This window comes from Anopheles stephensi, chromosome 3, assembly GCF_013141755.1.
Source record: "Anopheles stephensi strain Indian chromosome 3, UCI_ANSTEP_V1.0, whole genome shotgun sequence".
Taxonomy (NCBI): domain Eukaryota; kingdom Metazoa; phylum Arthropoda; class Insecta; order Diptera; family Culicidae; genus Anopheles; species Anopheles stephensi.
The window spans coordinates 31,475,217-31,488,485 of record NC_050203.1 but is presented as its reverse complement, the minus strand read 5'-3'; the positions used below and the strand labels follow the sequence as shown (position 1 = coordinate 31,488,485).

The 13,269-nt window shown below is 44.1% G+C and overlaps 2 protein-coding genes across 2 annotated transcripts in view; both read right to left on the bottom strand.

Moving 5' to 3' along the window:
- Positions 1-13,269, bottom strand: part of LOC118509501 (bifunctional heparan sulfate N-deacetylase/N-sulfotransferase) — a 179,340-nt gene that overhangs the window by 34,045 nt on the left and 132,026 nt on the right. The gene's annotated exons all lie outside the window — the stretch shown is intronic.
- LOC118509502 lies at positions 10,402-11,958 on the bottom strand. The gene has a single exon (XM_036050160.1). It carries the CDS (start codon positions 11,761-11,763, stop codon positions 10,462-10,464), a length of 1,302 nt encoding a protein of 433 aa, XP_035906053.1. The 5' UTR covers positions 11,764-11,958; the 3' UTR covers positions 10,402-10,461.

Here is a 13,269-nt window from a genome sequence, read left to right as displayed (position 1 = left end):
CAGAACGGACGGAGAGACATGCGCATCGATTTTATCTTGAAAATGCAATTTCACCACCACATTCTGCCCCGATTCATTCTACCTACTCAGAATCGTATGAATTATGCACAACTTTCATCGCCTAAGATCGAGAGCGAACGATGATTTGGACAGCGGGGTGATTGCCAGAAAAAATCGAACCTGTCAGCCTGTCGTGATCCAGTGTCGGAGTAGTGATGGAATGGTTTGAATTTATTCTCGTCATCTCATCTTAACTAGGTCATTTGAACGGCGAAAATTGCATTCACTCAAAGAAAAGAACCATTTGCGTTTCAAAAACCCTCCATTTTAACATGTGTAATAGGGTGTATTTTTTAAATTCTCTCTTTATAATCATCCCGATCGTCCTGGTGGCGCTAAATAATCTGTATTTAATTACAAAAATGGGAGTGCGGAAAAAAGGAATAAATTAAGTAAAAACAACACATCCAGTGCAGCATTCGGAATGGAAATTAAATGTACATTTCATCCTAATAGTGTGCGGCCAATGCGAGTTGGCAAGGGTTGAAACAAACAACGAAAAAATCCTCCCCGGCCCGATGGTAATTAAGAACACATAATGACCAGCAGCAGAAGCGAATGTTGAACCGCAATAAACAACAGAAAACGTGGAGCATTTCTTTTGCTGGTTTGGTTGCTGTATGACTGTTTCATCCGAGGGCATATGGTGCTCATTAAAAATATCATTTCTGGTAGATAATACAGAGATGCTTTTGGTATTTGTTGGGCAAAACAAATGGTTAAAATGATCTGGATTCTTCACTAAAACATGGATGGTCTATTTATTGTGTACATCAGCAAGTCACGAACATTGACCATCGCGCAACGGCCACTGTGTGCTTCAATAAGGGTTTATTGTTTGAAATTCTTCACCATCGTGAACAGCGTTCCACATGATCCTTGTGGCCACCGGCCACCGAAACACCTCTGCCCTTGATCATTACAATAAACTGAGATTTTTTATGGCACTCCGCTGAATCGAAATTCACGTTGAGTGCTTCGGACGGGCTGGCTGGCACCCGTTACCAGTAGTGTTCGGAGTTCGGAATGAGAAACATTTATTGCACACACATATCCTCCTCCCCCATCATCACCATCAGCAGCATCATCGTAAGGAGGAAGACGCTCCAGATGAACTCCAGTTGGCAGAGATCCTTCCAATTTTTCCCATCCCCGGGAGGGGGAAAACATATCGCTCACAGTTGGTGTGATACTAAGAACTTTCCAGAGTTTTCTCCGTGCCCGCCTTCCGCGGAGCGGGAGTTATGAATATTTGCCAGCATTTTTATACCGTTTTTTTCCAGCCACCTTTTATCTATTGCGCTTTTCTCTGAGCTGAGCAATCGTTCGCTGTGTGCGCGTTAGGCATCTTCCTGGAGCTGAGCGTTCCTGCAACTCGAATCCTGCTGCTGCTGTTGGGCTGATTGAATATTTTGCTCCACACACGGCGCTTTTCGGGGTGAGAAAGACGCGCGTGGTTGAAATAGTTTTTGGTCACCCCGTTTTCTTCGAACTAGCGCTACGGGAAAAATGCTTTTCATTTAGCAATATATCTTGCTTTGCTCGGCGCTAGTTTGGAAGTGAGTCTTTGTGTGTGTGTGGAGTATCGATAAGAAAATATGTGGTGATTTTAGCACGCTTGGAAGTGTGGGATAGGGTACTGTTTCAGGATTAGAATGGTGGTTGATTTATCTATCTGGAAAGTACTAATTCATATATGATAGAATAAGTAGAATAGTTTTGGTATAGAAAATAGCATAAAGGGGAGGTGTAGATGATAAAACCATTTGAAGAATTTGATAGGAATGTTGATTGGAGAACTGAGAAGACTACAACGGCTCTGTAAGTGTTGTCTATGAACTATTTCAAATTCATTAGTCGCAGTCTTACGATAAATCAGAGTATAAAAAGAGAGCTTGATGTTGTCAAAAGACTTTCTTTGATCTCATCTAGCAAACTAGCTGGACTATATTCTTTATGTTGGTTATATACATAGTAGTAGTCTGGTGACAGAGGCGATGACTACGCCAGTCTTCACACGGCAGTCCCGGGGTTCAAATCCCATCCAGACCGATTCCCCGTGCGTAGGATTGACTACCTTCCTACGGGTGAAACAGCTAGTAGTCTCCAAGGACCACCGACCGAAGCTTAATTTGTTCTATCAGTTTGATTTAAAAAAATATAAATCACTAACTTTTTTAGTTTATACGATAAAACGGCAGAATACACTTTAAAACAATCCGTTGATATGCAAAAGCAAAATATTTGCGACAAGCTTGGTAGATGACATTTCAAACGCGGCTAATTTCAGCATCTAACGAATCTCTGTAGGCTCCGGTGAGTTGGTCATGTCATGAAAATGGAACCGGACCCCCACTGCCCCGTAAAGCCCCTTTAGGACGTCCACATGGACAGAAGAGGCGTGGTAGGCCCAAATTTCGTTCGTAAAAACGGCCTAGATAACAGATTAGCACACGACACACGCTAGACCTTGAACGGCAACTGTGATTGATGGAGCAGACCAAAAACCTATTAGGCAAGCAAGTACATTTTCCCACCAAATCAAATGCCTATTCATGTTGAAAGCGAATGTCGGAAGTAAAAGCACATGAAATTATATCGATTGATAAAATAATAGATGTAGTTTCGCTTCAATAAACATCAATTAGCAAAGACTTTAAAAGCAACAAAGAGTTAAGGCTGGTAGAGGATTTGCCGATTTTTGCAACAAACAAATATTATCAACGCCTTCATACTACCAACCTCAGTACTAACATTTAACTGGCACTTGCTGTTGAATTTAAATGTGCAGCGTTTGAAATATTTAAGAGCTTGTCGATCTTGGCATAAATGCTGATCGATGTGGCGTAACATTTACCTGTGTTGCTGTGAGAATGAGTGTTTTAGAATCTTAATCAACTAAAATACTCTGTATTGATATTAATTCTTGTGAACGTGGTATTGTATGTGGGCAATTAAGGACTTATTGGATAAAATTTGAAAGTCGATACAGCATAGTTGGATAGTCAGTCCTCTCTATGGGAGAACGATCCGGATAGGATTTGAACTCCGGTCCTGCCGTATGAAAACCGACCCCTTTAATTTATTCTAGCTTAACTATAATGTATGTTTCCAAAACATTTTTAAGACATTTTACAAACTTTAGCCTTTAAAAAGGCAATTCATACAGAAAATATTCAAAATAAGAGACAGGGCCTCAAAGACCTAACCTCACGATACAGTACAGGGAAACCAAATTGAACCGTTACCATCGAAGACATTTTAAACTTTATTTTCAACAACAAACCATAAAAATGTCACCGTCCGCTGTGGCATCCACAAACAAAACCCATTTTCCAACCTGGCTTCGATCCATTAAAACGTCACAATCCCGAACCCATCACAAACGCATTCGCGAAACCCCCTGCCAGATCAGAGCTGGGAGGAACGCGGAATTCCAGTCACGCACTCCGGTTCCGATGGTGTCCGTTCGGTAGCATTTATATTTAGAAAATTGTGTGACGGATTAGGCCCGTCTAGCGATAAAACCATTTCGCTTTAACTAAATCAGTTCCGGCCGGCCAAAACAAAACGGCGAGCAGCGGCTGAAATACTCGCGACATGGAAAACTCGGTGTGGAAAAATCCGAAACATGCCCGGAAAAATCCTCTCGCTACGAATCGGGTCCGCGGTAGCAGCACCATCTTAAAGTGCTAGTTGTTTCCGTTGTTCGTACCTAGGTATTTAAAAGCTGTCCGTTGCTGTGGAATGCTTTCGAAAGCATTCCTGGATGATGTGTTTCGTTCGTTTTTGGGATTGTTGTCTTGTTCGCTTTGCGCTGCAATACCTACCGGAATTGAATCATGTGCAGGTATGATCCGTGGATTTTCCACAATCGTACAAGAGTGAAAGAAGCACGACGACCGTCCAATCCATCCCATTGGATGCCCACCAAACATCAAACGAACGAGTGTGCCAGGCGCGTCGGCAGCAGCAGCAGCAGCTTGAAAACGTCAAGATAGATGTTCGCATTGTGTGGCTGAGAACCCTGTTCCGATTTTCCCCGGAACAGGAACACGGTGGTTCGGTGCCCCCCAAAAAAAAAGGAAACCTCATCACGAGATTCATGAGCGTTTGATGGGAACATAGAGAATGGTTCCCTTCGTCGGGTTCTGCGTCTTGCAAACGAAAAACGAAAAACCGAATCTCCTCACGATGGAAGTCGATTGCAAAATGGTGGAGAAAAAAATGAACTAACTAGATGGGAAGATGATTTTCTCGGGATGATCTCGCCGCCACACAGCAGTAGCGCGCACGGGAAGAAAAAGGAGTTTTGGCGCTGTGAAATGGAAATGCGGTCGGTTTCTTTAGACTTTTTCTGGGGCCCACACGGTGAAGTGCATGCCAGCCATGATTTCTCGTTGTTCAAGTCAAAAGTGCAATTTCGGTTCCGGTTCCTGTTGCGGCCTAGGCTACAACGGACTGTCCGTTAGTGATTTTCAATTTGCACTCCAGAGCATAGACGGGTCCAGACCTCCAAGGGTTTTCCCTTCGAGCACGATCACCATTTCGAACACGGGTAGGTCAGCCAGCAGAGTTTTATGGTTCGGATTTCGGTCGTGTATAAGCGGCGGCGGCGTGCTGAGATAGTAAGGGGAAGAATGTTCATTTTTTATGTTATTCTTTTTTTCATTTTTTATTAACAACCCAACCGGCCGGCCAGCCAGTCAGCCAGCCTGAAGGCTGAGACTCGGGTTATACGAAGTGGAGTGTGCCCACTGCACTTTTGCCTTTTTGGAGCAAAAGTCTTTCTTCCATATCAACAATCCCTCCTCACCCCGAAGGAAGCGAGGGGAAATCGCACGAATTGCTTTTCCCGCCCGCGTGTTGGATGCAGTTTTTCCGGGGTTCGTTTTTTTGTTTTGCACTTGACCGGAAGCGATAAAGAAAGAACACCGGTCGGAAAAGTAGAGCAGAACACAAATTCCTTCAGCACACCAGTAGCGCAAGTCAGAAGAAGCTCCAGACATTGGCGGGTTGTGGGAGAGCTCGCCTATTTTTTGTTATTGTTGGTTTGTCGCTTTCCTTTCCGCTGACCGGCCATGATTTGCATGCAGCGCGAGATGCTGCCAGGTTGGCTTTGCCACTGCGAGACCAACGCAACGATGACTATTTCCTTGCATTATAAACCCGCAGGAATGTGCACCGGGGCTGAACTGCCCGTAAGGAGAGCCGGTGCCGGGGAAAAGGTACCGCGGGAAGCAGCAATAACATCGAAACGAACTTATTTTCCAACAAATGTGCTTGTTTTCTACACAATTCCCTTTCCCACCGTGTTTCATCTTTTCCTCCATCCTACTGTCCATCTCGCTGCCATGCCGCACAATGCAAAAGTTTGCTGACTTTGAGCCGGGGCTCAGCATCCTTCAAACGAGTGCGCAAATCAAGTTAGGGTTTATAGTTGGGTTTCTGTTTTTTTTTTCGTTTTTTCTTTGCTGCTTGCTGCTCCACTTCCATTATTGTGCACACAAACAATGTGCAATGAGTGACGTTTGTTCCATCAAGTGCGCTTGATTGGCGAATGAATTGTCGATCGTTAGTGATATCTTGAGATTTCGTCGTTGTTCTTCTTCTAATGTTTGCCACCACAATTGATGCTTCTCTGGAGATGATGGAAAGGTGGGTTTATGATTGGGAAGGGAACAATGAAAAATTGTTCGAATAAAATTTTGATCCATGAAGACGTTGCTCTTTAAGAAATTGCGGCTCTGATGATATCAAACAGCGAAAAGCGCTTAAAGTTTTATATCCTTTTTTGTTGGAGCACAAGCATCCGCATATCGCTCAGACGTACATAATATCATTAGAAAGATAACCATTCTCATCTACTCGAATATCACTTGAATGGTCAATTTCGGTTCTAATTTTGACAGTTTTATAGTGACGGTTTCTTTCTCTACATGAGGTTATGGTCGCTTCAAGGCATTGCTGGCAACTACGAATTGGATCGTCAAACAAACACGTCCCAGAATCAGCAACCTGCAGTTGAGAATATTTGAACGTTTCGGCGGACCTATTGGAGCCTATAGTGTCCTTATATTACCGGTAGAACAACTAATTTAAAAATCTGTTGATTTACTACATTTTTACCTGCAAATTCTGAGACAAAGATCGGTTGCGATTGTTTGCAGGTTAAATTCTCAGCTACACTCTCGAGATGTCTGAATCCTGTGACTCATATTAACTTAAAAGTAAGCAGATTAATTGGAATTTTCGAGATAGTGATGGATAATCGTGATTAAAAAACAAATTTGCTTAATTCCATACTAAAAAATCGGGCAATACAGACTTTAAAGGCCTAAACTGGGACACTACCGCACATTTATGGTTCCAGTAGATTCATATGTCAGTTAGACATGAACTCTGTCCAAGACTTACGAAACCGTCTTGCAGAGTGATATATGCACCATCGTGCAGCGAATTCGACCCGTTATGTTGCGGAGGCCTGATCATGTTATGAGAATAATACCAGACGACCCAACCCGTAAGGTTTGTTGAGGTGGTTCACGTAAGCATTGGAGGCGTAGTAGGCCCAAATATAGACGCGTGGTGTGGACGCGTTCGCCATATCGACCGGAACAATTGATTGGCAGATGACGGTGCTAAAAGGACGGAGGATTGTTACAGTAGCCCTAGACAACGAATTGCAAAGCTCATTTTCAAATGTCCAACGGACGAAAAGACTATTGCAACATCCAAATGTTATTCATTTTTCTTGGCGTTCTATTTCAACAGTTTTGCCAATATTTGCATTGTTAAGCTTAATCAGACGCACAGATAGGAGATAAATAAATAAATCAGGCGTGGCCCGGTGGTAGATGCGACAGCGGCGCCGGTCTTCATACGGCAGGACCGGAGTTTAAATCCCATCCGGACCGTTCCCCCGTAGAAAGTTCAAGCTCCGTGGTATCGTTAAGTTTATTGAGCCAGAAATGGTTGTCATGACCTATAAGGGATCGTTAGGCCAAAGCAGAAGCAGAATAATTGACCACAAGCCCATAATTTTTTTACTGATATTTATAATTTGGTTTTAATTATTCAATACGATAAAATGATCCATTTTTCACGTTCACTATCAGCGTGGATACTAAGGTATGCTTCTAAGGTATTTTCTATTCACTGAATTCATCTGGTAATAAATACACACAATTATTATGATCATAAACACCGAAGCGCATGCCAGTAATAATTTCCTTTACAAGAACACAAAGCTGCAACCGGACTAAAGTATATTTATTTGATTATCACATTGATTTGATTCAAGCGTGACGGTATGTTTAATTCAAATCCATTTTCCTCATTATACACTTTCCCCGTGAGCGTATCGTTTATCAGGAAGCGCTACTTAACTATGTGGCGCTCACTCCATCCCAAAACCCATCCCTCTCTTTCGCTATTCACATCTCTGCTGAAAGCTGCTACCATCGAAAAGGGGTGAAAAAAGGACATCATCATAAATGGCAACGAAAAACACTAACAACGCGAAGCGTCCCCATGTAGTAAGAGCACCGATTGTTGGCTCTTGATCGGCCTGCTGACGATTCCATTCCTCCGAGCCTGTCGGTCAGCCAACGTGTGTTGAAATAGTAGAGGCCGCATAATGTTCATGCATAATGCAAGCGTTCAATCAAAAATCTGGAATGCCAATTTTTCGTGCTGCTCACGCGTGGTCCGGGGAAGGACGACGACCGGCGCTAGAGGTAAGCAAACCATCCAATACCTGCCACCGCGGCACCGATCGGCACCGTGTCACGCGCCGGAAGTGCCGGAATGGTCGGTGAGTTATGCCCATAATTCAAACCTGTACGCGGCGCGCACAAAACACAGTCGGAATGTCTAGCTAATTATCCTTCATCATCGCACCGAAAGTGTATGTGACAGGCGAAAGGGCTTCGGGAATGTGATAGAACGTTCCCGGGCTTCAGGGAAGTGTGATAAATAGTCAGCTTCATGCTGCTAGAATGTGCCGGGTGCGGAGAGGAGGTGCGGGCTCTCCGTGCCACCACGCACACCTTCATCCATCAATCAACCGCCACAACCACCACACCTTGCACGGGCGCTCCTGGCGCAATGCTCGGCAAAGTGATTGAATAATGAATTTATGTCGTACGGACATTAACGTCCGCTGTGGGTAGGAAAATTCCCCCTCCCACTCACGCCCGACCCACCCGCCTTCACATTGCACAACACATCCGAAAGCCTGCGGGACTTTTGATGACCACTGGAGGGGGGAAACACCGTGGCCACCATCCACATGTTTTGGGCGGGGTGGATTTTCACTCACAGAAGAAAACAAAGCGGCGAAACAAAACAACAAAAAAGAAACCGATGGCGGTAAACCGACGGGATTGTTCGGTTTCTGGTGCATTTAAGCGAAGCGGAAATTAGCCGGTGCCACACTCCAACGATGTGGTTTTAATAAATACATCAAGCATAAATAGAACCTCACGTCCCACTGCCCTATGCCCTTCTGCTTCGCTTACCCCCCAACCACGGTGCAGTACTGTTTGGTATCGCTATTTTTAATTCTTTCCCATGCACATGATGACGCTCGGTATAGCTTTACGGCCGCGGGCGAGCAAAAGTTTGCTGTTTGAATTTAAATATTTGATTATTACATCGCTTGCCCTTTTGACCGAACGGCGTTTAGCGGGGCTGCTGTGTGTTGCTTTTACGTGTAACATGAAAATTAGTTTTCCAAACTGACCCGGCAGCTGGTGAAGCCAACCGGAGAGTGAACACAAATAGAGCTAGAACAGTGGAGTTGGTGGCAAATGTTTAATTAAAATAGGTTACTATTGATTTAGCTAAGTAAAACCGGTCAGTCGTGTTTGTGGTTCTTCTTTTTTTGTTATTTTTTGGAGTCTTAATCGTTGCAAACAACGGGTTAAGCTTGTTTGAGGAAGAATATTTTGCGATTCGAGTTTAATTTTTAATTCGTGTGAATCAAACCACATTAAAATCAAGTCAAAAGTAAAAAAAAGTGAGTCAATGTGTGTAAAACATCAATATAAAACTTCAAAACGGTCTGGACTTCACCAATTTAAAAGCTTTGCCTAGCTAAAGATTGATGCTTTATTTGACAAGAGATTTGATAAACCCTTAGTACTATAGCGTCCTATTGTTAAATGTCCTAGTATGGATCTTCACACGTCAAGACCAGGTATCTAATCTCATTCGGATCCGAAATCAGGACTGCCTATCAAGCTATTTGTAAATTAAATCAAAGGTAGCCAAAAACGACCTTTTGAGTTTGGAGTGCCAAATAACAAACAAAGACAAAGGACAAACAAATTTTTAGAGCCAGACAACAGCTCTATACGATTCATCAACCCAGACTACTACACGACTCTTTAACTCAGAAATACAGTCAGTTTCCGGCTTATGTGGATGAAGCGTTTCAAAGTAATCTGAGTATCTCGAGCTCTTGCGTAGCTCGCATATCGCTTGATACAGCGTTTATAATTCGTTTTAAGAGATTAAACTCCGATTTACATAATTCAAAGAACATTCAACACTGAAATGTTCAGCTTCATTTCCAAACAATTCGTAGAATTCACACAGATTTGATTTAAGTTTAGCAGAATTTTGTTGCGCGTCTGATTATATTACACTAGTTTCGAATAGGTGAAATTTGCTAGTAGCTTCCAACGCTGCTCTTTTAACCATTTTAACTTAAAATAAATTTAAAAACATCCCTTAAATTTCAAGACCTATGCATCTCGTAGTTCACGGAGCTTCACTGACGCGTGATTCGGGAACAGACAATTCCTCCAAATGCCTGCAACAAGGCAGTATTCCAACAAATTAATTTAAAACACGAAGACAAATTATTGCAAAACATTCTTATAACAAATCTGCATAAGCCAGGCTACATGATGCGAGATGCCAAAAAGATTTCGCTAAAGAGGGGGGGATTTGCGAAATTTTTCCGTCAAAATCATCTCGGTTCATCTAGCCGCGTTTAGAGCACTTTATGCTATCTCTCTCTTCAACCGAAAACTACCATGGCAACGCGTGGAAAGTGACAGAGAGGGCTAGATAAGAGCGAAATCTTTCCGAGATTTCAGCTCGAGGAGGCGAAATCTTTTTGACGGATAGATTTCGCATAACCACCCCTTTTATTTGAAACCTTTTTGACATCTCGCACCATGTAGCGTGGCTGTATTATGTAAGGCAATGTAACAACGTATTAAACAGTGATCAACTGCTGTTCATAATTCACTCGGTTCATGATATGATAATCCTCGCTTCCACAACCCACTTCATTTACGCAAATTACACAAAATGACACACAATCATATCTGTACATACACCCCTTTATTGCTATCGTAATACACTTGACACATCGCACCATAGCTGCTACACACTATCATCACTGGACTTCGCATCGGAAGTACTCTTGCTGGTGGCAGGCGGTTGCTGTTGATCTAGCTGCAACTGCAACCTATGCAAGTCATCCGCTAGCTGGTGTACCGTGTCCGCTAGCTGCTGGTTCTCGTGCGACACATTCCGCAACAGTTGCTGCTGTCGGTGCAGCTGTGCGGCTTGCCGATCGAAGATAAAGTCCAGCAACGTGTACGTGCAGCAAATCTCACTGATCCACTGGTCACGACAGGTCGCATCCTTCCGTACGACTTGAATCTTCCACGTCTCAATGTACTGCATGATCGTGCGCAACCATCCACAGTTCCAAGGATTCTTGCGCAGTGACACCACCGTAAGGGCGGGAAACGATTCCTCAAAGTAAGGCACAAACGCGAGCTTGTTTTTGCTGAGCGATAGGGTTTGCAGCTTCGGGAAGTGCAGCCCTGTCCGAGAATCGAGCGTTTTAATGTGATTATCATAGATCGAGAGAATTTTCAGCGAACTCGTTGCATTGGCCAACATTTCCAGGTCAAAGTATTCGAGCGAGTTGTTGTAGAGGTAAAGCTTTTCCAGCCCGACCAAATAGCGGATATTGCGTGGCACACTGATCAGCCCATTGTGCACGATGGACAGCATCTTCAGCTCACGGTTTTCCACCGGTTCCACGTCAAACTCGGCGAGCCCGTTCCGCTGGACGTTGATCTCGGTCAGGTTTGTGACGGGGATGAACAGGTGCCTAATGCTGGTACTGTTGTACACGTGCAGCTGACGTGTGCTGCCCAGCAGCGCAAAGATATCCTTCCCGAAGTATGGTATCGCACCGGATTTGATGAGTAGCGTAGGGTGGCGTGGAAACTGCACCCGCATGCTCGCACTCGAGTCGGCCCCGATACCGTTGGTCGTAACGTCGAGGTACACGTTCTCGATGAAGCAAAATCCGGCCTCGTTTATGATGGAGCACTTGTAGTTCTTTGACTGCGCCCGGCAAATGCACCCGGAAAGGGCTAGCAGAATGGCTGCCTGCCGCAGCAGCAACGAAATCCGGGGAACCATCACTGGATAGGAAACACGGACCAACGAACCGACCTCAAAGAAATGCACAGCGAGACTGGTTGGAATAGCGATGGAATGCAGCACATATCGGGCGGTGTTGTGCCTTCTGGAAACCTTATCAGCTGGAGGATTCTGCTCTCGACGACGACGAGATGGATTAATCGGTGGCGACAGCGTCAACTGACCCTGCCCTGTGCTGTAGCGAAGAAGCGCCGCGAGTAACGCGTACCCAAACAATAGCATTCCAAGAACATTAACGACAAACAGCTTATTAGAAATTAATCTCTATTTGCTGATCCGAATCAATCGTAGCATCCCGAATCATCAGCTTTTACTACACCGCTCGCGAACATTGGAGCGCCCTACGGAGCGGCCTTCCCGTTTGGCCTTTACTGCTCCGTAAGGGTTGAGTGACGATTGAGTTCAGAACCCGTAGCGAAACTGTTTACACAGAAAGGGGAGGCTCACACACAAACCCCGACCCCAGCCCGTCAGCCTCCCATTGAACGGGCATCCCGCATCGGATAACGACCCTGTGTTAAGCCGGACAACAGTTGAACAAGATAAGCCTCTCCCACTGGGTACTTCAACCGTACGCTTCAACGAATTGTACAAATACACACACTCCCGGTCGAGAGACAGCGATGGGTATGGCGCAGATTTTCGCCGCTTATCGGACGCGTTCTAGGAGATAATTTACCCGATCCGCCGTCAAGAACATCGCGCCCCAATCTGGTACGCGGCAGTCGCGGGCAGTACACGCCCAACCCAGCGAAGCGATACGCTGGTGCCTCGTGATAAAGCAATGGAACATCACATCGTTTGTGCTGGGTTTTGCTCAAAGCAGAAGCACCGGCAGAGAGGAGTGCTAGCACCAAAAATCGCGTCTTCGGTCTTTGCATTTCCGCTTTACAGGTCTCTCGGCTGACGGAAGTTGAAAAGTTCAGCCCGACCGGGATTGCCGCCTTTTTTTTCTTCTTATTATCCCATTACCAAGAAGGGATTGCACCGTGTGCAAGGATGCCCGGAGGTTTGTTTGCCGTGCGGGAAGTATTTAATTCATTAAAACTTTCCGCCCTCAGCACAGCATCGCACAACGACGGTCGACGCTTTTTTGAAGGCGGAACGCTGTTTTTTTGTTTCCGTTTGGCAAGATGAAGTGTGTGGATAGTGTGTGTTGGGGGCGGTCGGTTGTTGCTAAGCTTTGAGGCAACACGCCGAAAAATCTGAACAGTACTACCATTCTCAGTATGGTGGTTAGTGATTAAAGTTTGTTTGCGTTTTAACGATTTTAGTTTTGTTCTGTGAGACTTTTAGGATTCTGTTAGGTTTGGATGCATAAGTAAAAAAAAGTATGTCAAAAGATAAATAATTGCTGAGAGGAAATTCTATGTCTGTTGTGAGGAATATTAGACAATTGATTAGATAAATTCAAAACGAGCATATGTTTAACAAATATTAAAACATAACAATTTAATAACATTTCTTTTTATGATAAATTGTGAATTTTAACTGTATGAGAAATAATGTATGAGGTTAATAAAAACATGCACAAACCCAAGCTGTGCTTTACTTGTGGATATGGAAACTTTATTATAACTTTATTTCTGTAACAATATTCTGTTATTGGGATCTATGCTGAGCTAAGCTGGTATATATAACTGGTATGGTATATGAATATAGGATGTAGAGTTGTCCAGACGGAAATTGAAATATCTCAACTCGACACAGCAATTCCATGGACATCAA